Raw genomic sequence first — 26702 nt, 5'->3', positions numbered from 1 at the left:
GGAACACCCCCAGAAGGGTCTAGTCTGAAAGAAGTAAGTCCCATCCAGAGTTCTTAGGTCCCAACATGAGGAGGGGGCCTTGTTCAAGTGCATAGGTTGGTGCGTCCTGATGGCAGCAAAGAAAAGGAGTGAGCAGAGGAAGCTCCGGGCACCGGGGGCAGTCAGGGGAAAGGATTATGCTGGACCTGCAGCTGTGGGCTGAGAAGCCCCGGGCCTCTGCTGAGTCCAACTCCCTATGGAGAGAAGCAGAGATGAAGCTTCCTAGACTAGTAGAACAAAAAGGAGAACAGAGGCTCGGAGCATCAAACAGGAGAAAATTGGTTTTCTTCTGAAGCCAAGGTTATTTTGTTTTGTTTTAAGTAAGCACAAGAGACTCCTGATGTGAAGGAAATCTTTGAATTATTGGAAGATGCTCTGGGATGGAGAACTGGACTCAGGCCAGCCCGTGTGGATTGGGGGGACCCTTTGAACAGAGGTATCTAGAGACACGTGAAATCTAATTTCTGAATTTGTGTCCTTCCCAAGGTGCTGGCTACCTTTCTTGGTGGCTCAGAGCCCTGTGAGGCCACTCTGGGGAGCAACTGAAAGCCAGAGAATACTGATTATTGAACTGAATTCTACTGGGTATTTAAATTGGGTTGAGTATTGTACATTGCACTAAAATGAAGAAGTATATCTTTATCTCAACAGGAATAATTTGTCAAAGAGAAGTAGGTCCAAGCCAGATATAAACATTCATGCAAATACAAAGAGAAAGTAGAAAAGCTAATGGTATATCCTGTCCTTTTGGAAGTTAAGCAAAGGAGAGAAAAATCCGTTGGCTGGGAAGTTAAGAGTGATTTGTTCGGAGGGAAGTTGAGTGGTAACTGGTCCCATGGGCTTCCATGTTCATTCTCCACTGTGAGTGGGGGGAAGGTAGGCCTCAGTGTCATTCCCATTTCATGGTTGAGGGAACTGAGTCCTCTAAGGAACAAGTAATTTTCCTAAGGTCAAACTGATAAGTATGGAGGTAGGGAAGGAAGCAAGAGAGGGGAATCCTAGACAAAATGAGCAACTTGAAGTCATAAAAGTCAACAGGTACAGGATGTGTGTGGACAATTGTGAGTAGTTCTATTTGGACCCCGATCATCAAATCTGAGCCTAAGCCTGTCCTTCATTTTATAGGCAGTGGGGAGCCATGGAAAGTTCTTAAGTAGAAGAGTGTCATGACCAGAACAGGCAAGTGTTTTGGGAGAAGAATCACAGGGTTTAGGGAAGTGACTGTAACAGAATGTGTGACAGACAAAGGAGCATGCACAAAAGATGGAATGAAGTCATGCTATTTTGGACGATGAGAGAAGATTCTCCTTTCACATTGATAAGAGGCAACTGATTTCATGAAAATGAAGAAAAAGTGGCCAGCATTCTAAGCTCAGCCAACTCATCCGCACAGTTGTGCCTCTTGACCCATAGATAGTACTCAAATCATGACTGCCTCACATTTTTTTCTCTCTCTCTCCTGGTTTCTTTGACAAGAATGTTAGTTATTTTGTAGCTCACTCTCATGGGCTAAAACATCTTTTGTGCCTTTAGTTGTTTACTGATGAGCTAGACACTGCAAAATTGGTGCATAGACACAGCCAAAAGACTGGGGTGAACATTTGGTGTGAAAAGAGTGCTGGATTCTGGTTCCCAGCCCAGCCCGTGGCTCCTTTTGTGTTTCTAGAATGAGTGAGCTCTGACTTTGAGCTTCTGCATCCATCAACTGTGGATAATGATGCAATTTAGGTTGAGATGATTTCCAATGCAGTCTTTGTATTCTAAATTCCATAATTTATCCATCATTTTGTACTGTTCATATTGACTTAATTGCCAGCAGTCTCTGAAAAAAAAAAACCTCATGAGGCAGGTAAGAATAATATAATGGATTTAAAGGCCAGCAAACAAATATCCATGAACTGTGGGGTCTGGACCCAAACAATGCAGTTCAATAATTATTCAAATACCCTTTGCCTTGTTTTGTATGTTATAAGTCCTCTAGAGGTGATTTCCATTGTATAGGAGGATGTGTGCAGATTCTATGCAAATACCATACCATTTTGCATAGGACATCTGGCGATCCTTGGGTTTTGGTATCCAAGGAGGGATCCTGGAACTAATCACCCTACAAGTACCAAGGAATAGAGTGGGTGGATGAAAGGTGGAGTGGAGATAGGAACACAGCATGTGTTTTCTCTTGGTTCCTTTAGTTGCCATTAGATAATTTTAGATAATTTGACACTAGCTGGTTATCACCAGCCATGGCCTGGCTTCACTAGTGTTCCCAGAGATGAACAGATTCTCAGGAGTAGCACACAGAATCTCCTAATCTATTGATATTTAAGGTGGAACACTACCTTATTCACTACAGTGGGTCTCTTCTTATCCAGTTAATGAAAGAATGATGGCTGCTATGGCATCTAGCGTGTGCAATTGTTGCCTAAAGTTTTTATCAAGTGACTCTGAGATGGTCTCAGCCGCTGCCAGTGAAGCTAAGAGTGTGAGTCTCAACTGAAGCCTGGTTGCACCTAGAAGACCACAGGTGGCTACAGGCCTAGGTCAACATGTCTGCCTTAGACCTTAGGAAGCATACTCTCTTTTGCTGCTTCACCATTGTGGACGCCTCAGTGAAGTCTCTTTAGCACTCACCAGAAGTCTGCAATAGTTCCAGTTTTGTGAGCAGATAAACAAAGTAGGAAGAAGTGAGATTGCCTGATGTTTAGTAGTAGCAATAACAATAGCAGCAGCAGCAGCAGCAGTAGCAGCAGTAGTAGTATAGTAGTGTGTGCACACGGGTATACATGCTGGTACTGGGGCTTGAATTCAGGGGCTGTCATGATCCCTTAGCTTTCTCACTCAAGGCTGGTATTCTACAACTTGAGTCACAGCCCTGCTTCTAGCTGTTTGAGATACACGTTTCATGGGTTTTCTTGATCAGTCTGGCTTTGAACTGAGATCCTCAGATCTGAGCCTTCTGAGTAGTTAGGATTACAGGTGCAAGCCACTGGCACTTGACTTTGATGTGCACTTCTTGAACAGCAATGAAAAGTTTTTCTTGACGCCTCCAGCAGACTTCCAGTTTCACCCACTCTGCCGGGCTTTGGTCACACAACTATTGCTAAGCTTACACTGGCAAGGAGATGGAGACCTCTATGCCTGGCCTAATCCTGTCCTGTCAAAGGGATTTGATGTGCATCACTGGTTTATTCTAATCTTGATTGAGCCCATTTGAGATGTGGGCCTTTGTGGAGGCCAAACTCTTGAATAAATTTGGGACTTACACAGCAAGAAAGACATGTTGAAAATCAGAGCCAGAAACCAATGGTCCTCGATGATGTCATCCATGCTGGGAAGCCCAATGCTCTGCCGCTGCTGTCCCCTGCCAGATTTCCCCTGAGCAGTGAGCCACTCATTACAGCTCTGTCCTTGGTTATTGTAGGCTTGAAACCCAAGTGTGTCTTGCCATTTGCTCTGCTTTCCAGGCAACCACCTTGAGTGGATACACACATCTTTATCCAGACTGTTTAAGTTTCAGTCTTGTTGATGCATTGTCATTCTGAAGAAGAACTTTGTCACCCTCATTGGTCTGTAGCTCTCTCTGCTCTTTTCATGATTTGGGGAAATCTTGTCCCTGTAAGGTGGTTTCTGCAGCTATCTGGTGCCTCCACATGGATGTCTTGATTGAGACTAAATTAACTCTCAGAAGGCCACCTTATCTCCTTATTCCAGGGACTCCTTTCTGTAGCCTCTGGGCAGGCGTGGTGGGCTGCCTCACAGGCTGTTTGAAGCTGCTTGTGGAGAGGTTGAGTCTGGTATGGGTGAGGTGGGGAGTTGGTCTGGACACATACAAATATGATTGTAATGTGGTTGGATGTCAATTCAGGTGGAAACACAGGTCATTGGTTGGTTGCTTCATTGATTTTCACAGGCTGAGCATTTGCCTCATTGATTTCCCCCCTCCCCCTTACCATGGACTGAGTCTTGTTCATCCACTCAATGGAGATTGCTTCCTTTCTTTTCAATTCATTTTTTCGTGGCTGTTTGGCACTTTACAACATTGGGTTGCTGTGTACTCTCTGTAGGTGGCAGTCATCCTTTCCTTGGGAGAATCTCTGTGACCTTCAAAAAGCTTTTTGATCTCTCTGGGCCTCACTTTTCTCATCTGCCAAGTGGGAATGGCAATGCTGACACAAAGTATCTGAATGATGAGGAGGCAGCTGGGTATCTGGAGGGACAGTCTCTGAGAAAGGTGGTAAGATTTGAACAGTAAGGGAATGATCACATGGATAAATAAAATCTGGGCCCTAAACTTAACAAGAAATTCCTCATCAAGAGGAAGAACTTCAACTTGAGGAAAGGTAATGAGGGACCTCTGCCTCTATCCTTTTCTAAAGATTCTGATCCTTCTGCTCATCACTGCAGCAATGGCCATGTTGGTGGCTCTGGAAGAGTGGGTACCTCTTCCTGATCATCTGCAGTTTGGTGTGAAGATCCAGTTTTGGTGTGAGTCTATAACTGTCTGTTAATCTCCAGTAGCACAGCTGAGATAACACAGTGCATTTTAATGGAATTTTATCTCAGGGCAACAAGAAGGAAGTTTATAGACGTACTAGAATGAGCCAATATGGTTTCCACGTTGTGGTTTGTTTCACTGTATCCATGTTTCCTCCGGCGAGACCTCATTGCAGCATCCATTTACTGCTGTGGGTGAGTGTCCATTTGTGAGCCGTCATAGATCCTGAACATCCCCTAAGGTTTAGGCATGAATAGGTACAGAGAGAGATTGGAGGCTTTTCGCACCTCCAAAGGTGTGTTATCAATTCCAGTGACCTTTAGGACAGTCATTCCTTTTACCTAGATGATGGACACCAGGAATGCTCACTGGTCTTAAGAAGCCATATCAAGCCTCACAAGCATAGGCTTGTCCCATGGTCTGGGAGATTAGAGTGATTATTACCTAATACAAATTCATCCCCAAATGCAGGCTCCAGAAACGTCAGAGTGAGGCACCCAGGTAGAGCAACTTGATGGTAGAATGGGCTCTTTGGTTGTAGGGATGGCTTGGTCCTGGGAATAAAGTGGAAATGGACAGAGCAAAGATATCTATACTCTATTTTCTCCTTCCTTCTTTCTCTGTGCTTATTTTTTCTCCCTTTGGATCTTATATTATCATAGGGGAAATTGTAGTCTCTCTCAGCTATGTTAAAAGATATCAGGAAGAAGGGCATAGAAGGTATTGGGTCACTGCCAGGAAGGTAAGGGAAAGTGCTATTATGATAATGACCACAATGAGCTACATGAATGATCCTTCAGCAGAAAAGGAAAATTGAGAGACAGAGTCCATACCACTTGTTCTAGTTGCTTTTCTTCTTTCTAGACTTAACCTTTGGAAGCCTGGGGTTTTGTTTCTGTAAATGAAATAAATTACCTTAAATCTCAATTCTCATAACAGGATTTTTATAAAGGCCAAGAGAGAAAATACATGTGCTTTCAGGAATGGTATTCATATATGAAGCATGTCCTAAAGTTTACATGGAACAATGTTCTGAGAAATGTGTAATAATCAATAAAAGGGTTCCTTAGTCAAAGAGATTTGAGAACCTTCAACCAGTTTCATCATCAAAGCATTTTTCAATACACAAGTGTTGGTTATGGTTCCCCAGAGGAGTGACACAATATTTCTTAAATTTTCTTAACAGACTTCCCTTTGGGGACTGAGTATTGTGAGGGACTGAAGCTCTTCTCAGAATTGAATTATTATAATCGTGGGGGCTGGGTGGAGAGGGCATCTTTTATTTAATAAGCCATGACAGGCATTTGTCCATATGTTTTCTCAACTTTTCTCATTCTTATGTCCGTAGAACAGCGGTAAGTAGGAGTTTGATTGGAGAGGATCCATTTTTCTTTATTAAAAATAATCTTGCCCTCCATGGATGAACCTTGCATACATTATGCTAAGTGAAATAAGCCAGACACAAAGGACACATACTTTGTGATTCTACCTACACAAGACCCCTAGAATAGGCAAAATTCATAGCAACAGGATGTAGAATGGTGGTTGCTAGGGGCTGAGGTGATGGGGCCATGGAGCTTTGTTTAATGGGGAGAGTTTCAGCTGAGAAGATGAAAATGTTTTGGAGCTGGGTGGTGGTGGTGATTGTACTACTACAATAAGAATATACATCAAGTCTCTGAACTATGCACTTAAAAATGGCTAACATGATCAATTTCATATTATATATATTTTACCACCATTCTTTAGCATACTAATATAAGAAAAAGTCTTGCTCTTTGCCTGAGTTCTTTTGATTCTGTTTTTTTTCTGGTTAGCTTTTGAACTTTGGGCCTTTGCCTTTCTGTATAACTGGCACTCTTCACTGCTTGAGTGAAAAGAGGGGTCCTTGGCCAGAACTTAGTGGCCAGTATGGTCATCCCCTGCTCTTTTCACTCCTTGAATAGTAATTTCAGTTGGTGATTTTTGAAGTTGACAAAGCTGCCTCTATTGCTTAAACTTTTGTCATTTCCTCATGGTTAAAAAAGAGAAGTTTGGTTACAAAAAAAAGTGTGAAAGTCTGTATTTCTGAGTAAAATATTTTTATTGTCATCACCTTCTGCCAGCTGGGGAAACTTGGTGCATTCTCTGTTCTTTTTCCTAAGGGAACTTTCTTCAGTTTCAGCTCCGTGTCTCAGCCTCATTTCCTCTGAGTTATGGAGATCCAGTTTCTCCTCTAGACCATAGGATGACATCAGCATCCTTCATTCCGAGGTCTTCTGTAGACCACAAGTGTGATTCTCTGTAACCACCATGGTTCCCTCGAGCATCATCCTGGGTTGGGTGGCCTCTGCAGACAGCCTTGAGATCCCAAACAGAGCTTTTGACTTCTTTGCTCTCCTTCCCTGTTTCTCCACATTCTTCTTCTGTCGGTGAAATGATACCACCATCCATCAAAATGGTAGAGCCAATGTCAGGGAGATGACATCAGTCCTCCAAGAGAAAGAACTCAGCAATTCCTTCCTCCTTCCTCTCTCTCATTTCCATAGCCACCAGCACTCCCTGTGGGAGCAACCATACTCCTTTTCAGTGGGACTTTCACACTCCTTACTACATTTCTGCAGGTCTCTTCTCGCCTCAAACCTTACGTGGACACATCAGCCAGACTGAGCTGGCCCCTGCTAGCCTGGCTACATCACTCCCTTGCTTAACCTCATCTCATACTATTTGGAATCAAATCCAATTTTTTTTCCATGGTGGACATCAATATTCTTCAGCATCTGTCACCTCTCTCTCAGCCCTCCTACCCACCTCCCACCCCCATGCTCATTCCATAACTTCCCACCTCTCAACCTTCTGCCTTTCTTTTGTTAAATCTCCTTCCTCAGTGCCTTACAAAGTACCTTTCCATTGGCTTACAAAGCTTCTTCTCAAATCTTGCATGGTAGCCTGCGTTAGCCATTAATTCCTCTGTAAACACACCCTAGAGAGATCTCCGTTGGATGCTTTACCCAAGACAGGGGTCTTTAGTTTGTAGTCTACAGAGAAGAACTTTGTTCTTTTTCTATGAATCTTGTTTATAGTCTAGATCCTCTTTAATAAATGTAAGCTTAACAGAATCAAAGACCTTGTTATTTTATTCATGGCTGCACCCCACACTCCAGAAGGAAAATTCCTGGTATGTAGTTGAGGGGGCTACCTAGGTGTTAGTGACCAAATGCATGAATGGAAATATGGCATCTTTCCTACTTGTTGCTTGGTCTCATTTCATCTGTTTACTGCCTAGAACTTTCTCAGTTGTATCATCGCATTAAACCCCGTCACACTCAAGTTATCAAGCCTGTCAAGGTGATGACAGTCCAAGATAGCTAGTTTTTATGCTCTAATAGGCTAGAAGGCCTCCCTCTCCATCCAGTTAATAACTGTGTCGCTGGGGAACTGTGGCTCACTCCTGTAATCGTAGCTACTCAAGAGACTCAGGTATAAGAATCACAGTTCAAAGCCAGCATGGGAAAAATAAAAAGTTAATGAGACTCTTATTCCCCTCCCCCACCCCCCAAAAACGCTGAAAGTGAAGCTGTGACACAAGTGGTAGAATGTAATCCTTGAGCAAATAAAGCTAAGGACAGCCAGGCACTGGTGGCTCACACCTGTAATCCTAGCTACTCAGGAAGCTGAGATCTGAGGATCATGGTTTAAAGCCAGCCCAGGCAGGAAAGTCCATGAGACTCTCTCTCCAGTAAACCACCAGAAAGCCGGAGGTGGCGCTGTGGCTCAAGTGGTAGAGCGCTTACCTTGAGTTGAAGAGCTGAGGAACAGTACCCAGGCCCAGAGTTCAAGCCCTGTGTCTGACAAAACATAAATAAATTAAAAAAGAATTTTTAAAGCTAAGAACAGCAGTGTCCAGGCCCTGAGTTCAAGCCCCAATGCTAGCACAAAAACCTACCAAACAGAAAGGCCGCCACTGAAATAAACAAAAATCAAACAGACAGACAAACAACCAGAAAACCCAACAACTATGCATTTGTCATCAGGCCTTGTTGGCACCTCTCCCTTCTTACTTTTTGTTTACAATCAGCAATGGGTCTCTGATGGTAATTTGTGTTATACAGGCACACAGGAGTAACAGAAGAGCATGGCTTCAGGCAAGTTAACGAACTTCTCTGAGCCTCACTGTCTCCCTCTGGACAACAATCATCATGGGTTGGGTAGGGATGGTTATATAGTCTTAGAGTTATTAGTGTTCTCTGTATATAAGGAGTTGGTCAAAGGCAGAGGGCTGCACACGTGGGAGGTGGTGGCTGTGATGGTGGTAGACTCTTGGGCTGTGTAGGAGGAGGATGGTGAGAGTGGGCAGGTATTCTCCTCACACCCTTGTGCACTCTGCATTCCTGTCCAGGGTGATGCACAGAACACACACACAGAAGAGCTGCTGCGTCTATGTAGCGGCCTCTTGGGCTTTGCAGCGGACTTAACTCTGTCATAGATGGCCTACCTCTTGGCCTCTTCTGTCTGCCTTGCCACAGTGCTGTGCAGGTCCTGGGAGAGGGTGTCAGCAGCATCCAACATTACCCCTTCCTCCACCTGGCCTTGCCCTGGACTCTTCATCAACATGCTCCTTTCTGAATTCTCGTCATCTGGAAAAGCTCTGTGTCACAATCAGTTTGCAAGAATGCTGTGGGAGGGAACCGGTCATGCCTGAGTGTGCTGGTGAGAGGGCCTGGTGTTGATTTCAGGGCAAAGGTTGACACTGAGATCTGATCTGTGCTGTTGTTTACGGTGATTGTAGAATGGCATCCCCAGGGCTTCACCATTCAGAATCTCAGGTTGTGAAATGGCGGTAGGACAGAGGCAAGATATCTTTCTGTTTGTCATGCGAGTTGCTGGAGAAGCAGGGTGAGGTCTTATCACAGAGTGATGGGAAAGAGAATTATGGGTTGAGTTTGTGTGAGTAAACTTGGGCTACTTACTAGACACTGCACAACTCTCTTGGAGGGGTAACTCACAGAAGTGTGTCCAGCATATAGGAGAGGCTATATCTGCTGATCCAAATCAGTGCTTTGGGAGTAAGAAACAAGTGAACCCAGAATGACCATCTTACGTGGCTCAATCAATGCTAAAAGATTTTTTAAAATTCAATACTTCATGGTAAAGGATTTTTATTATTTCCAAACCTCTCTGTATAAACCCCTCAGTTCTCTTTTGCATATTTTTTTCTTCAGGTAGTAGTACTGCCTGGCCCCAAACTTTGCTGCAACCATTGTGATTTTCCTTTTTTTTTTTCTTTCTTAAAGAACAAATATAGCTAGGTTCGGCTTCCGGCTGCAGTAGAAATTTCTGCCAAGATTTGTGGCACACAGCAGAAATATGTTTTGTATTTTATGGGTTTTGGCTCATCATGGAATTAAATAGCACTAATTACATGAATATAGACCAGCAAGGGAGACAACTGTTCACTTCCTGATTTTTTCCCTTGGAATTGAAAAAGAAAGGGAAGGGGTAGAAGGACAAGGTAGGGGTGTGGGGGAGAGCTCTGCCAGTAGGCCTGAGGTGACAGAGCTGTCAGTCATCTGACTGAGTGTGCTCTGGATCACCTCCTTCTCCTCTAGCATCGCTGTTCGGTGACAGCACGGACTTCCTCCCATGAAGACTCCACAGGGGCTGGGAGCCTGGTGGCTTCGCTGAATTCATGGTGATGGCTGTGACAGGGCTGATGAGGGTCACCATGCATCTCAGGTGCATATAATAGAGAGATAGTCTAGCCCTCAAATCCAAGCGCATGGACTCATTTTCTTCAAACTCTGCTTTTATTATTCTTCCCGAATCACCACCTTTCTTTACTTAGAAAGGTCTAGTTAGAGATTTCAGAGGAAAGGAATTTCTGGATCTCTGTTTTGCTTGTTAAGGGAAAGAGGGAAAGCAGATCAGGTTGTGGTGTCCAAAGCTCATGCAAGGCTGCAGGGTAGGGCCTTTGGTCGGTGGGGAGCTTTAGTGTTTAGAGGCCTCCTCCCACTCTTCTGCCAGCCATCTTGCTGTGCCTTGTTGTCTCCACAGACCAAAGGAGCAGCACTGAACTTGTTCTTGGGCTTCAGTGAAATGTTTCAACACTAGAGCTATTAATGCATGTCCCAACCCTTGGTCCTGGTGGTGACAGGTAAAATAGACCCTAAGAAGTGTGATGGAGGCCCACTGAGCAGATGACTGCCCCAGGTGTACTAAGGGTTGTCTGCAAAATTCAACCAGAGCTGGTGTACCCCAAGGTTCCCCTCCCATGTTGATAGAGACAGCTAACAGGTCGAGTTAAGCGAAGATGCACTTTTGAGAGAGCAACTTCAGTATCAGCCTTTTCTCTTCCTGTACCATTGGGTATGGTTATCTCTGCAATTGCTTGGGAATTTGGCTTAGCCCCTCCACCAAGGCCATCTGAGAACCCCTCTCCATGTCCACAATGAACGCCCCATCTTCTGGGAAATCTGAAATGTCTTACTCCCACTTCTGTAGTTAACTTGAAAAGAAACCTGTGATCTTCTTTCACTGTTTCCAGAAACATCTCTTTACTGATGGAGAAACAGGGGCAACATGAAAGCAGGGCTGTAGTGAGTAAGGATGGCCATTCCTGACCTCTGTAGTGTCTTGAGCCGGGTGATTCAGAGAGGAGGCTTCCGTGGGTGACGTAGCTAGTACGGGAATGGCTGTGGCCTGAGAATGTCCCGCCTCTCCCCCTGACCATGGAAAGAGACAGGGACCTTGAGAACAAAGTTCTCATTTGAGGGAGAACCATTGGCTATGGCTTAAAAAAGCCACCAAAGCCAGGTTGGGTATCCAGTCAGGCTGGAGGAGGTGGCTGGGATGACTGCAGTGAGCAGCTAAGCAGGTCCCAGGTCACGAGTGTGAAGCAGGGCTGCATAAACAACAGGTACATCCGAGGTCCCTTCTCTGCTTATGGTAGCAAATGACTCAGTCATTCACCCCAGGCTTAGGGTGTCTTGAGTATCTCCCCAAGATGTCCTGTTTTTATGTATCCAGAGGCTGGGGTGGCTCTCTTAGGACTAGGAGCAATGAGTTGAGATAGGATTTCCCACACAGCTGGGCTGAGGGGCTGGGTCAGGAGACAGCAGTCACACTGTACTAGGTTGACAGGTTTTGCAGAATGGTCTTGATGACAGCTCCAGTGGTAGCCTCTGACCTTCCAGTTCCTCTCCAGCCTGTTTCTGTAAGTGGGAATCTAGGGGGACAAAGTTTCTGATTGATCCTGACCTGCCCAGCCCATGCTTCTCAGGAGAGTGTTGTGTTTCTGAAAGCCTCACAGCCAAGCTTGTAGTGAAGAGAGCCATTGCTTAGCGACTCTGCCTGCACAGCACAGTGTCTGGAATACCAAGGGCTGCCCCTCTGTAATAATGAAGAGAAGCCTGGGCTCTGCTGGGAACACAGACTTGGCCAGAGAAGGTAGCACTGCACCCTGGGGGAGCATCCTCTAAGCCAAGGATGGGGAGGCCCCTGGGAGGGGAGGGAAGCAAGCTCTGGAAACCAGAGCCTGAGGTCTCAAGGTCAGGCTAGCATGGAATCCGAATGGGAGCAGCTCACAGACTCACCCTCCTACACAGGCTCCTTCTAAGCTAGATGCAAAGGCTCTGTCCATGGTAACACTCTCCCCAGATCTTTTTAATGAACCAGGAAGTAAGGATTAAGAGAGCCTGAGAGAGCTGAGCTTGGTGCTGAATTTCCCCAGGAACCTGGCTGGTTGCCTGGCCACCAGAGTCCCTCAGCCTGGGCCTGGCTTCCCCATGAGTCCCTCTTCCTCATCTTTATACCCTTTACCAAGACCTTCCCTTACCCAGCAACTTCACATTTCTCATCGTCCAAAAGAATGGAAGGAAAGCAGACAGGAGGGATGGCTACTGACCTGTTCCAGCTGGACGGTTGCATTCTGGGATTCCGTTGTGTTCAGGCTGCTCTGACTCTTTGAGAACCCCTAGCTGCATACAAGATGGTCCAGGGACAGGGCTGTGATTTTCTCTTGGGAAGACAGTTGTTCTGACTTGATTTCAACCACCTTCTGGGTAGCGATGAGTTGCACTGTGACTCTATTTCGTTCCTTTTATGAGTGTGGCAATGATTCCTGAGACACAGACAAGGGGAAAGGGTAACCATGAAGGCTATAATGTGGCTATCATGAAGGCTATATCTTCAGCTTTGGGTTTGGATCTGGAGTGAATGGTGGTGTGAAAAGACACATAGGGCTGGACTAGTTGTTCACCAACTAGCAGATTAGAGTCAGCTGCACAACTGGACTGTAGATGTTGCATGTAAATAGAATTCTCCAGAAAAAGACATAAAATAATAATTCATGGCTCCCATTGGTAGAAAACAGTTAACAGAGAAAGAATAGAAAAAGGAAAAACAATGCTGATTACTTATTGAAGATGTTATTTTCAGTGTAGATTACAGAATGGAGCAGCAACCTGAAATGAAGGCATTTGTCCATTTTTGGTAATTGGGATCATTGAGGCATGGTGGTCTTCATCACTCTGAGCTTGGACAGTTGGAATTTGGCTTTTGGAGCAAGAAAGGGGTCTGCTGACATCCAAAGAGGACTTTTTCTAGGGCCAGCAGCCTGATGGACCATGAAGAATACAGGTTATAAGACACAAGCATCAGGTTTCCATTCTGTCTTTAACATGCAGTATGGTTTCTGTGAACCCTATCTTCCTGTACTGCTAGCTGTTGGTGCTATCTGTTGAGGCAAACTATGCTACGATTTCAGTGCCTTTCTGTGGCATTTCCCCCTTATTTTATGGTGAATCCTTCTGTCTTGAGACTCCCATCATCCCAGAGGACCTCAGAGTCCTCTTTAGCCTGACACTGGGTAATTTACAAAGTATAGGGGTTTATTTAGGTTATAATTCTGGAGGTTGAGAAGGCCAAGCACATGACAGTAGATCTGGAAAGGGCCTTTATGTTGTACACTAAGAGGTCAAGGGCATCACACGTAGATAGAGCCAGTGTGTGTTAGCTCGGGTGTCTTTTTCTTCTTATAAAGTCTCCAGTCTCAACATGGGGTTCTTGTCTTACTATTCTTTTGTGATCTTCATTATTTCTAAGGACTCCCCACCTTCAAATATGATCAACACATGAAACTGAGTATTATGTGGGAGATATACCCAAACCATAGCAAGAAGACACACATGGCTTCATGGAAGTGTCACCCTGACACCCCCTCACTGATCATATGCCCATGCCTGAATGCTATGTAGAAATGCAGGGGCTGGGAAATTTCAGCGATAGCCAGTGAACTGCTCTCACCCACCACTGGACACCAACGCCTTCATGCATGGGGAAGAAGAATGTGTTTAGATGGCAAAATAATGTTCTGTCTTTGACCCCTTGTACACAGTGAAGATTAGATTACTTAGAGCACAACACTGTGGAGAAGTAAGGGAGGTGATGATCTTCCTGGCCTGTAGAAGGGCCCAGAGAGTAGAGTTCCCAGGTAGATAACTACAGGGTCCTTCAGAACCAAGACATTGATTTCAGCTTTGGAAGATGTATAGTCCTTGCTCTCAGAATGCTTCACTGCTCAATCAACCATTATTGGCTGAAAATAAAAGTAGTCATTGCTTCAATGAACGAATGCCAGCTGACTTCTGAAACTCGTATTTCTTGTGGTGTTTTCCTCACTATTCCATTGTTCTCAGGCCATGCTCTTTTTACTCGACAAGGACCAGGGTGATTTTTCTCAGTGGAGCAGGGTAAAGTCTAATTGGTAGAACACAACGTGACTTTATGATATTCCAACGGGTGGACTAGATGCTCTCATTGTAAAACACGTATGAAAGATGTAGTGTCTCTAATGCGTTTGAACTCATGTCTTAAAAGGACAAACTGGAGTGTTTTAAGTATTTATAAGCTCTGGGTCAGAGCAGAGTAAAAACAATTTTTTTTCTCCGTTTGGATCCTCTTTAAGCTACTTGGCTCAACACCAAAATTTACTTTAAACTTCAGCCACAGGTGATACTAACTACCATCTTGTATACTCTGATATGAAGCAGTCCTTTATTCTTTCACTCTTTCATTTACTAAGTGTATATTATCTTCCTGCTATGACTTCAGCTTTGGGTTTGGATCTGGAGTGAATGTTGCTGTGAAAATCATATGGCCTTTCTTCTCAGGATGCTCTTTGTTTTAGAGATGACAGCAAATTTAAGATGTAAAATATAAGCCTCTGGCAGGTATTATGTGTGAACCTGTGGTTGGGACTGGAGAAGGAGTTATTTGAGGAATGAGTCAAATTCTTGATTTCAGAGACCTGAGTAGGTAGAAGACTTCCTGTGCTTTGCAGACAGAGGGAGCAGTGTGTGAACACTTGTGCACGTGTGTGTGCACACACCCAAATCTCACCCGGATGATGCATCACAACTTGTACAACTGTAGTTCACCTCTGACTGAAGAAGGACACAGAAATCTCTGTCCTGCTCACTTGAGAAATAATAGCCATTGAGAAATAGCCTATTAGAGAAAATGTAGTGATAGATAGTTTTGGATTTTTCTATCTTTAGATTAAGATTGTTTTATGAACAAGTGCCAGAAAACGGAACCCAAACTGGCTTTTGGAAAAGGAGAAACATTTTTGGCTCATGTGACTGGGAACTGCAGGCATACAGCTGGCTTTGTGTACACAATGTAGACATTTTTACAATGTCACTGAGACCTGGGATACGAGGCTCTCTGTTCTTTGAATTATTTCTCTACTTCTTGATACTTCAGATTCACTCTTCTGAAAGACACTATCTATTCTTTTCTTTGGTTAAAAGATGTTCTTATGCCCATGATGCTCCAAAGTCACATCCAACAGTAGAATTAGGATTTTCTTCCTTTTCAGTATTCCTCTCCAAAGTCTATGGACTTTTAAGATCTGCTTCTACAAGGTTCTCCCTGAACCAACCACTATGATTCCTTCTTCCCCACTTTGTGCTGACTGGTTAAGCCCAGGTCATGTGAATTCCTTCAGTTAGGAGTAGAATTAATTCCACCAGAAGTTGTTGAGTTGGGAGGACAAATTGGAAGATCCCAACAGGATAAATGAATGGTAGCAAAAAACAAACATACATGTCAGATTCAACATTATTTGAAGGACACTGTCAAGATGTGTGTGTATGTGTGTGTGTGTGTGTGTGTGTGTGTGTGTGTGTGTGTGTGTGTGTGTGAATGGAGAGAGAAAGACTGATTTTTAAGGACTTTGTTCACACAATCATGGAAGCACTTAGTCTAAAATCTACAGGAATAAGCATTAGGCTATGAACTAATATCATAGGCCAAAGGTGATCAACTGGTAGATTTTCCTTTACTCAGTGGAAGTCACTCTTTTGGTTATATTCTAGTTTCAATGGGTTGAATGTGGCTCACCGCATTTTGAAGGATAATTTGCTTTGTTCTAAACAGATTGATTTAAATGTTAATCTCATCCAAACAATCTTCACAGAAATATACAGAAAAATGCTTGACCAAATACGTGGTTGCTATGGACTGGCAAATAGAAACATCAAATTAAGCATCATAGTGACCAACAGTAAGAAACAAATTTGTACTACAGCCAAAATATAAATATATTATATCAAATGAAAAAGAAGAGTCATATAAGTATACATCTTTTTCTATATGTGGCATCAATATTTTCTCTTTGATTTTGCTTCATTTAGAAGAAAGTATGTGCGATCCACTCAGTTGGTTTCTAAACTTGGTCAAAATTGGGTTGGGACTTGTATTTTGAATGTTTCCAGGATAATCTATCATTCAAACAAAGGGTCTGAGGATCAACCTCTGTCCAGAGGGCCTGTGAGCAAATGATGGGGACCTGAAGATTATGTGATTTCAGCCAATATCTGTGCCACCTCTTGCCTATTTCCTTATCTGTTAAGGGGAGAAGACAGATAGTTGTAAATGCATTGCTATACTTAAGACGTTTGTGATCCAACAATAAAATCAGAAGGAGGTAGCATATATGAAAATGTCTAAAAATGCCAATGGAATTTTATGATGTAATTGCTATTTTAAACTGTTTCATAATAACTTTTTGTATGCCTGTCAGGAATCTAAGACGACACTACTACTTCATGAAAATTAGTTTGAGCTCTTCAAAATTTGCTGTATAAAACAAAGACAATCCCAATTTCTTGAATCAAAATGATGATCAGAGTCTAAATGTGTTCTCCCTTGAGACCACTCAGAATTAAAAATCTGATATCAAAGACAGGGAAACCACAAGTTTGGGTTTGATTTAGGTCTTTGGATCTCCTGTCCTCTGGACCTCTCCCTCTCTGGCTGGGCCAGGCAATTCCCTTGGAGAGCCTTGCGGATCACTCACTCTCATAACTTGCCTTTAGGAGTCAGGGTTGGGATATTGTTACCTTCAGTGCTTTATTTTGAAACCAGCTAAACAATGAGGTAAGAGATAAATGCTGGGTAGTTATCTGAAATTGGGGTGGAGGCTCCTTCAGTTGGAGTCACTGCTTACAAAGATTGATGCTTGAAAGAGAACCCCTTCTGGAAGCTCTACCTTTGCCAGATTGTAGCACACTGGAGTGGCAGGGGTTGGGGGCTGGGGTTGGGCCAGGGAAGGTGACCCTTGGCCGCCCTTGGGCCACTGAGCTCATGTGCTTATTTACCCTTTCTTCTTCCATTTCTCTAGTATTTGTTTCCTAATTGGTCCCTGTTGTGGGGTAGGAAACAAGAGACTGGTTATTCCCATACATGTATATCATTTCTGTGAGTGGCACAAGCATTTCACCATCCCCAGATGAGGGTGCTATGTGTTTGAGTTGCATAACTGTGTCCATTTCAGTGCCTAATAGAAGATAGAGAAGGAGCCATGGCACCTTTCTGCTCAGTCAATTTGTAATTACAGGCTTGCTTCCTTGTCTTGCCTTGTGCAGATAGGAGAGCTGTTGATTGGCTGCAGATCTGCAAGTGTGCACAGTATGCTGGGCTGTGTGGCAGGCCCACTGTCCCCGGTGTGTGGTTCCTTCTGATATAGGAACTGCTGAAAGTTCCCTTCAGAAGGGAGCCCCCACCTGCACCTGCCAATCTGGTGTGAAGATTACCAGCCCTGTTGGAATTTGGTTATTGGCAGAGCTGTTTTGGGAATTGTTAGCCAGCAGAGCATATGGTGCCTGAAGAGCCATAACTTCTCAGACAAACAAAACAAAACAAAAGAGAGCAGATGCTGGAGTGGGTTCAGATAAAGTCAGAAGACAGGCCAAGTGTGATGGAAAGAGCACAGGACTGGGAGTCAGAGATCTGAACTCTCCATCTCTAACTCAGTCTGAGACTTTCTGAACTCTCTGGATAGCAACTTCATTGTCTCTCAAATCAGGAGTTGGGAGTAATTAAATAGGATTATATCTTTTAGATCATAACCTCTAGAGTCATCTTTGGTATTTAGATTAGCAAAGCCAATTCTGGAGGAATTGTGTTATCACTGGTACTGAGATGTACCACCATACCTTATCATTATCTTAGTCCTCATTTTAATCCTACTTTAGTTTTGTTTTGATAACAACAGTACCTACTTGGTGCCAGGCAGAATTCTTGGGTCAGCTTCTATACAGTCATGCACACTTTTAGAGATACCTGTAGTCCCCACAGAAAACTGTCATCTACCAGGAAGCACACTATGGAATAGAGGGGCTCCTGTTTTCTCCTGCTGTTGGAATGAGATGTCTTGGGATCCTTATGTTTGCATCTTACCTGAATTAAAAGGGGTTACCTGAGTACTGGGCTCTGGAATTGTGCATATTGAGAAAGCACATTGATTTTGCAGTGGCACAAACCTGTGTTCCATCCCTGGGGACATGGCTGAAATGGCAGTGTGCTTGTCTAATAACTCTAAGGCCAAAAGCCTTAAACAAGCATACTGCCATTTCAGCCATGTCCCCAGTTATTTTACTTTTGGTTTGTTTTACAAATATAGTCTCACACCTGCTCAGCACAGCTTGAAACAATGATTCACCAACATCCACTCCCTGGGTAGTTGGGATTTCAGGTGTGTACCACCATACCTTCCTTTATTTTTTGAGATAGAGCTTTGCTAGCTTTTCCCCAGGCTAGCCCTTAACAAAGATTTTCCTGTCTCTGTCTCCTGAGTAGCTAGGATTACAGGTTTTTACTGCCATGCCTGGCCCTTTTTCTGCTTCTATTGTTACATATTCTCAAAGTGCTAAAGTTTTTTCACTTGCAAAATGGGTAAGGCCATCCTGCCTACAGAGAATACTTACGATGGTTATGTTAAGTTATTCTCAGGAAAAGCACTGGCATGGGGCCTTGGGTGCAGTAATGCTGCATAAATATTGATATTTCTTCTTGCTGCTGGCCATTCTTCTGCTACTCAATAACCAGATGCTAAGCCCGCACTGGATACTGAGCATGGCTCTGGTGATGTGGATGCACTAATGAGCAAGACAGAGCCTGGATGGTTTCTGAGACTCACAGACCCTAAGCTGGACATGCTCCTTCAGAGAAGGCAATGGCTACTTAGACAGAAGTATGGAACTCTTCCCTGGAAAACCCTGTACTTTTCTTTTGCATGAACTTTTCTTTCCTCAACTCTGTACTTTACTTTTGAAGTATTCCTCACATACTGATAAGATCTGTGCCTCTTTTTCCAGGTGTATCTCCTGACTCTTTGGTGAACCGTGTTTTTACATGCTCTCTTTCTCATCTGCACCCTGGTTTGAATTATCCATTTGGCTGGAAAGCCCGCTTATGAAGGCCTTTCCTTCCAGTTCTGCATGTACTCTCCAAGTTCATGGCTCAGCTCAAGTTCCATCCCCTGCCCAGGCAACCCAGAGCCTGCTCTGTATTTCCTTACCCAAAGTTAGAAGCTTCCCTCCCACCTGAACTCCCAAACCTCTTTGGCATGTGTCCTGTAACTTTGCACCTTTTGCAGTACGGTTCTAACCTGGCTTGACCACAGGTTCTTTGAAGACCTGATCTGCAGCTCCTGTATGTGTTGACTGAGTTCTTAGTTCTGTTAAGCATTTGCCATGTTTTTTTTCTTTTTTTATTTTTTATTGTGAAAATACTGTTCAGAGGGGTTACAATTACATGGGCAAGATAATGAGTACATTTCTTTCTTTCTTTCTTTTTTTAGTGTTGTGCTTTCACCTGCTTCATTTTTATTTATTTATTTATTTTCTATTGTGAAAATACTGTACAGAGGGGTTACAATTACATGGGCAAGATAATGAGTACATTTCTTATCAAGCACTGTTGCCTCCTCCTTTTTTTCCCCTTCCCATCCCTTCCCATACCCCCGCTCTCCATACCCAATCCTCCCACCCTCCCCACCAAAGTTGTAAAGTTTGTTTTTCCACATGACGACTTGTACGTCTCATTGTTGCAATGAGTCCACCTGTATCCCTATTTAAATGATTTGTTTTTTCCCTTCCCCTCCACAAATTATACCGACATCAAATACAGTGAAAGCAGGGGTTATACTGTGGGGAAGGACATACAAAGCAACAAAGAAATAATCTTATAAATGTGTTAGAAACAATCACATGAAAGAAAAAAAACATTTGAATACATATCTTAGGGTTCATTTCCCTAACATCACCTTATCTGACCTTTTCTGCTTGACTTAGACATACACTAGTTATTGCAAACAGGGGAAACCATAGGACCTATGTTTCTTTGGGCCTGGCTTACTTCACTTAATATAATTTTTTCCAAGCCTTTCCATTTCCTAACAAATGGGGCAATGTCATTCTTTCTGATGGAGGCATAGAATTCCATTGTGTATATATACTACATTTTCTTGATCCATTCATCTACTGAGAGGCATCTGGGTTGGTTCCATATCTTAGTTATAGTAAATAATGCTGCAATAAACATAGTTGAAGCATTTGCCATGTTGGCCAATAAATGAAGGCCCATAGTTCTCAGGATTGCTGTTGGTATATGTGTGGGGGGGGGCGGGGGGCGGCTCTTCCTTATTATTGTTGTTACTGTTGTTGTTTTATCATTAGTAGTTATACAAAGAGATTTCAGTTCAACTTGTCAGTTTATGAGTACAATGCACCTTGATCAATTGTTAACTCTTTTATCATTCCCCTCCGTCTCTCCCAACCCTATCCAGGACCTCACTTTTTCTAGTTTAGTTTTCAGGTATACACATTGCATATTAAGACAGCTTGTTTTCATCCTGCCTCTCTTCATTTATTTTCTCCCATTTTCCTTATCCTTCCCCCATATTTCAAGTCCAAGCTTCCTAGTATTCATTTTGTTAGACCGTAAGTTGTTCAAAGGAGTGACCCCATTGGAATTCTTGGGTTCTTCTGCCAGAGCCGTACTCTTCATGTCTATATGAGACCTAGCTAGGCCTTTCATTAAAAATTTGGATGGCAGTATAAAGTCTTCAATTTGTTTTCTTCCTTTTTCTCTCAATGTCAAGCTAACTTGGTATTCTCTCCCTTGCTAGGGTGATTTCTCTTACTTAGCTATCTACCTTGTTCTATTGCTTCATTTTTTGAGGCTTTCAGAGGGAATGTGAGAAATTTTATAGAGCAGCGATACCTGCAAATAAGACATTAAAAATTCCTTCTCTGGCAATTCTTCCAAACTGGGCGAAATATGAAGCTGTCCATTGGAAACACATGCAGAAAACATATTGAATAGAAATGAAGGATTCCATTAGGATGGACAGCAATTTTGTTCTGCAGGGAATTATTTGTTTACTTGTTTACTTGCCCACTGGCTTCTTGAAACATTTTTTCTCTCTCCCTTTAATGAAAACCTCTCAGAGGAGTCTCCACCATGGGAGGCAGCCAAGATCTGCCTTGTTAAAATGACATGAGGGCTCGGAGCTGGGCATTGTCCCCAGAGGGACTGGTGGCTGCTGCAGTGTGAAAAGATGGAGGATGTGGAGGATGTGGGTTTTTAATTTGGCTTCATTGAACTGTCTGGCAAAGCAGGTGCCAAGAAAGTTAGTTCCCTTCAGTAGGTCCAGACACAGAAGGGGTCAGCATTCTTCTGCTTGTGGGTAAGAGAAAGTACAGTTCAACCCAGGCTGTGTGAGACTGGGGCCAATGGAGATGGTTTACAGAAAGAACGAAGGCCCACTGTGGATTTGTGCTACCACGGCTGAGTCTCCTCTAGAACTTTCAGCTTCACAAATCACTTAACATCCATCAGATTTCTTAGCTGTAAAATGAGTATAGGATGTACTTCCCTGTTCTCAGAAGGAAATATCTAAGCATGTGTAAATTTGGTCATTTGACCAGATGGTGAGGAAAACACTCTTCCTAAAAGTGTGGGTGCATTAGGGGCAGTATAATATTTGGGGCTAGTGATAGTGATAGTACCCAGTTCTATGTTTAAGGCCGGATGGGGTTCTGAAGAAGATGGTTTACTGAGCAGAAAGTCAAAGAGGCAGTGTCGAGATCGTACCCTGGGGAATCTCAGATGAAGTTCCCAATCAGAGGAATCTAGGATGAAGTTCCCAATCAGAGCAGGTGGCTTCTCCACCCTCTGAACCTCTGCCAGTGTGCCCACTAGCTTTACCTAAGCAGGCTGGAAGACAGGAGCCACTGGTAAAGGATCTCTGTAGGTCAGCCCCCTGGGCACAGAGGAGAGTGGATCGTGGATCTGGGAAAAAACCTCACACTAAAGGGTTTGCTAAGATAAAATGAGATAGTATCCAAAGGGAGCTGGACAGTGACAGACACACATCCAGGCACTTGGTAGACAATGGTATTTCTTATCATTATCATAATCACTATCATTATCATCATCATCACCATCATCATCATCATCATCACAATTGTCATTATCATCACCAGCACTATCATGGTCATCATCACCACTGTAATCATCACTACTCTTATTATCATCAACGCGATTATTATTATTGATGCAGTATCCTCTTGGGTTGCAGCCACCAGTTCTGACTGTCTCACATACCCAGGGTGGGTGACAGATGTGGTGACCCAGTAGAACTGAATAGAACTGGCCTGGGAAATAGTATTCTGTATGTAGTACTCAGGATTAAGAGTCGAACCAGATAAGCCATGGGGCACCATGAAGCCTGCATCTCAGCCCTTTTTCCCCCTTTCTCTCTCTCTCCCTCCACCAGGAGAAACTGCCCTGCTGAGTTCTGGCCCTTCAAGGGGACGTCTGTGCCTGCGTGCTTCTGTGCCACGAGGACACATTGCTGAGATGAAAGCCATGCCTTGGAACTGGACTTGTCTGCTGTCCCACCTGCTGGTGGTAGGGATGGGCTCCTCCACGCTCCTCCCCCGACAGCCACCCCCATTGTCCCAGAAGCGGTCTTTCATCACATTCCGGGGGGAGCCTGCGGAGGGCTTCAATCACCTGGTGGTAGATGAGAGGACAGGGCACATTTACTTAGGGGCTGTCAACCGGATCTATAAGCTCTCCAGTGACCTGAAAGTCTTGGTGACCCACCAGACAGGGCCAGATGAGGACAACCCCAAGTGTTACCCACCACGCATTGTCCAGACCTGCAATGAGCCCCTGACCACCACCAACAATGTCAACAAGATGCTCCTCATAGACTACAAGGAGAACAGGTTGATTGCATGTGGAAGCCTGTATCAGGGCATCTGCAAACTCCTGAGGCTGGAGGATCTCTTCAAGTTGGGGGAACCTTTTCACAAGAAAGAGCACTACCTGTCAGGGGTCAATGAGAGTGGCTCTGTCTTTGGGGTGATTGTCTCCTACAGCAACCTAGATGACAAACTCTTCATTGCTACAGCAGTGGATGGGAAGCCTGAGTATTTTCCTACCATCTCCAGCCGGAAACTGACCAAGAACTCTGAGGCAGATGGCATGTTTGCTTATGTCTTCCATGATGAATTTGTGGCCTCAATGATCAAGATCCCTTCAGACACCTTTACCGTCATCCCTGACTTTGATATCTACTACGTCTATGGTTTTAGCAGTGGCAATTTTGTCTACTTCTTGACCCTTCAGCCTGAGATGGTGTCTCCTCCGGGCTCCACGACAAAGGAACAGGTGTACACATCCAAGCTCGTGAGGCTTTGCAAGGAGGATACGGCCTTCAACTCCTATGTGGAGGTGCCCATTGGCTGTGAGCGCAATGGAGTGGAATACCGCTTGCTTCAGGCGGCCTACTTGTCCAAAGCTGGGGCTGTGCTCGGCCGGACCCTGGGAGTCCGTCCAGATGACGACCTCCTCTTTACTGTCTTCTCTAAGGGCCAGAAACGGAAAATGAAATCTCTGGATGAATCAGCCTTATGCATCTTCATTTTGAAGCAGATTAATGACCGCATTAAGGAGCGGCTGCAGTCTTGCTACCGGGGTGAGGGAACGCTGGACCTGGCCTGGCTCAAGGTTAAGGACATTCCTTGCAGCAGTGCGGTGAGTCAGAAGGGGCTGTGGGCCAGGGCATATATACATATACATATACGTGTGTATGTATATATATATATATATATATATGTATAATATATGTCCCATCTCAGGTCTCATGGGACTCAGACTATTACCAGCTCAAACATCACAGCTGGAAATAAGATGTAGATTTCTCACAGGTGCATGGTTCTCTGTTCCATATTGGTTCACTGATTATGCTAGGAAATGCTGGGAAAGGTAGGGAAGTGCCGAGTATTGGGCATGGTAGGACCCCAGTATACTCCAGTGTAGCATATGCCCTTCTTAAGCTTGTGAATCACTTTCCTGGGAGTTCAGAACAAAACTATGGAGGAGCAGAGTGGGGAGAATATGAGAGGCTATTCTACATTAGGAATGGATATGGGGTTTCAGAAGAGTTAAGTTTTCAGCTCTTTGCATATCTTTAAGAAATAGTAAAATGTGAACAGAAAGGGTATAGAACAGGACCACATAGTTATGAAGTGTCCTTTGTATATATATATACACTGTCATGGAAAATACATTATAAGGTCAGGAAGCAGCTAGGAAGTAGCCCAGGTGACAGAGTGTTATAAAAACCCAATGAAGAGTAGTATAAAGGGTTGATTAGGGGGTTTTGCCATTGCATAGGGAGCCTGTAACTTTGCTGGTGATTGTGGGTGATTGTAGGTGATTGCCTAGTCAGTCCTGCTCACCTGTGATCCAAACGAACAGCAGCTGTCATTCTGGGCTTGGCTTCTATTCATGTTTCAAAGGGTACTTACTGTTCTTTTCTGCAATCATTCTTCAGGGGACATGGAAGTCTCAGCTCTTGTGATCTTCTGTGCAATATCTGTTATTATCCTTCCTTTTCCTTTTTTGTTTTTCATTTAAACATTTATAAACCTAGCTGGGTACCAGTAGCTCACAGTTATAATCCTAGCTGTTCAGGAGGCTGAATTCTATGGATTGCGGTTTGAAGCCAGCTCAGGCAGGAAGAACGTCCATGAGACTCTTATCTTCAAGTAACCACCAAAAAGCCAGAAATGGAGATATAGTTCAAGCGGTCAAGTGCTAGCCTTGAGTGAAACAGCTGAGGGACAGAACTCAGGCCCTGAGTTCAAGCCCTAGGATTGGCATGCACACACACACACACACACACACACACACACACACACACACACACAAATTATAAATCTAGTTTGCAATCTATTTTGTGATTTTTTTGGGTGGTGATGCTGGGATTTGAACCAAAGGTCTTGTAAATACTTGGTATTTTTTTTGGAAAGTTTTAGCAAGGTTAAATAAGGTTATGTGAGTATGACAGGAGTAAAGAAAGAGAAAGAGAGTAAGCTATTTCCTGTCCCCTCCCCTGCCAATTCAGGAAATGGGAGTTCCTATCTACAGTTTTTATACTTTCTGAGCTGGGAGAATACATATGTTCATGCCGGACTAGCAACTTGTAATCCTTAGACAGTGGTTTTAAGTGGATAAGATGTATGAGGCTACCTAAAACCCAGGTAAACCTGTAGGACTTTCTTTTCCTAGTTTTTATCCTTTTTTTTTCTGTCTTTATCCATTCATGAATAGTCCTAAGCCATATTTTTTTTAAATTTTAACTTGAGAAGAAAAGAAAAATTCACCCATCTGATAGAAGTATGCATTTGTCCTGATATGGTTCTTGACTGCTATTCTGACTTTGGTGGGGTTCCATGCCAGGGAAATGTATTTAGGTCAATTTACAAAAGCAAAAGCCACCCTTCATGAGGTTCAACTACTTTCCAAGAAAATCTCAGAGGACCCTGGCTCCCTTCTCCCAGCCTGGGATGCATATTCCTTGGTCCATGGAGACCTGGGATGGAGATAGGGAAAAAAGGAAGAAAAAGAAAGGATGTCATGCCTTTGTAGCTTGACATTTGGATTCAGGCTGTGTCATAGTGGCAATTTTTCCAGGTACTAGGACTAAAACCAGAAGATTACATCCTGTGTGGTGGTACTGAAAAGCCAGCAGAGTCCCATGCCACGAAGAAAATAAGAAAGGTACTAGGGACAAATATGGCAGCCACAGATGGACAAATCAGGCCAGTGAACTAAGAGGATTCTCCTATCTACTGAGCCCCTACCAGTGACTAACCATTGGCAATTATTCCTGGACCTCTCATTTGAGGCAGTAGCTGTTCCATTCAAGAAGGTCTGTGCACTTGGGGGTGGGGAGATGGTCTGCTTCCAAATGAAGAGAGTGAATGGAATATCAGGCCAGAGATTGTGCTGGGTGTTCGTGTTACACAATGAAACAGATTCATAGGAAGGGACAATAGAAGACTGGTATGGAGAAGATCCATAGGAAGCCCTGGTGCTGCTATAATGGAATACCTGAGACTGGGCAGTTGATGGTGAATGGGAATTTATTTCACACAATTCTAGAGGATGGGAAATCCAAGATCTAAGTGTCTGCTTCTGGTTAGGACTTTCGTGTTGCATCATCACATGGCAGAGAGGCATCACATTGGAGAAAGCAAAAGAGAAGGCCAGAAAGAGCAACTGGGGCCTGGCATCAGTGGCTCACACCTGTAATCCTAGCAACTTAGGAGGCTGAGGATCATGGTTCAAAGCCAGCCCGGGCAGGAAAGTCGATGAGACTCTTATCTCCAATTAACCACCCAAAAATCTGGAAGTGGCACTGTGGCTCAAGTGGTAGAGTACTAGCCTTGAGCTGAAGAGCTGAGGGACAGTGCCCAGGCCCAGAGTTTAAGCCCCACGACTGACCAAAAAAAAAAGAAAAAAAGAAAAAAAAGGAAGAGCAGCA

At 43.9% G+C, this 26702-nt stretch overlaps 1 protein-coding gene across 3 annotated transcripts in view; it reads left to right on the top strand.

Annotated features, from left to right (window-relative positions):
* Plxna4 (plexin A4) overlaps positions 1–26702 on the top strand; it is a 422862-nt gene that overhangs the window by 45576 nt on the left and 350584 nt on the right. For 2 of the 3 annotated variants that reach the window (XM_013021639.1, XM_013021640.1), the window contains exon 1: positions 22636–23905. In XM_013021639.1, coding sequence (XP_012877093.1) covers positions 22721–23905 — 1185 coding nt within the window. In that variant the 5' untranslated portion in view covers positions 22636–22720. Of the gene's footprint in view, positions 1–22635; positions 23906–26702 lie in introns of those variants that run through there. The other variant, XM_013021638.1, reaches the window with a different exon arrangement.

This window comes from Dipodomys ordii, unplaced genomic scaffold (assembly GCF_000151885.1).
Source record: "Dipodomys ordii isolate 6190 unplaced genomic scaffold, Dord_2.0 Scaffold56, whole genome shotgun sequence".
In the NCBI taxonomy this organism is placed as follows: Eukaryota; Metazoa; Chordata; class Mammalia; order Rodentia; family Heteromyidae; genus Dipodomys; species Dipodomys ordii.
Note: the sequence above shows the minus strand (reverse complement) of the source record. Positions and strands in the feature narration are given on the sequence as shown.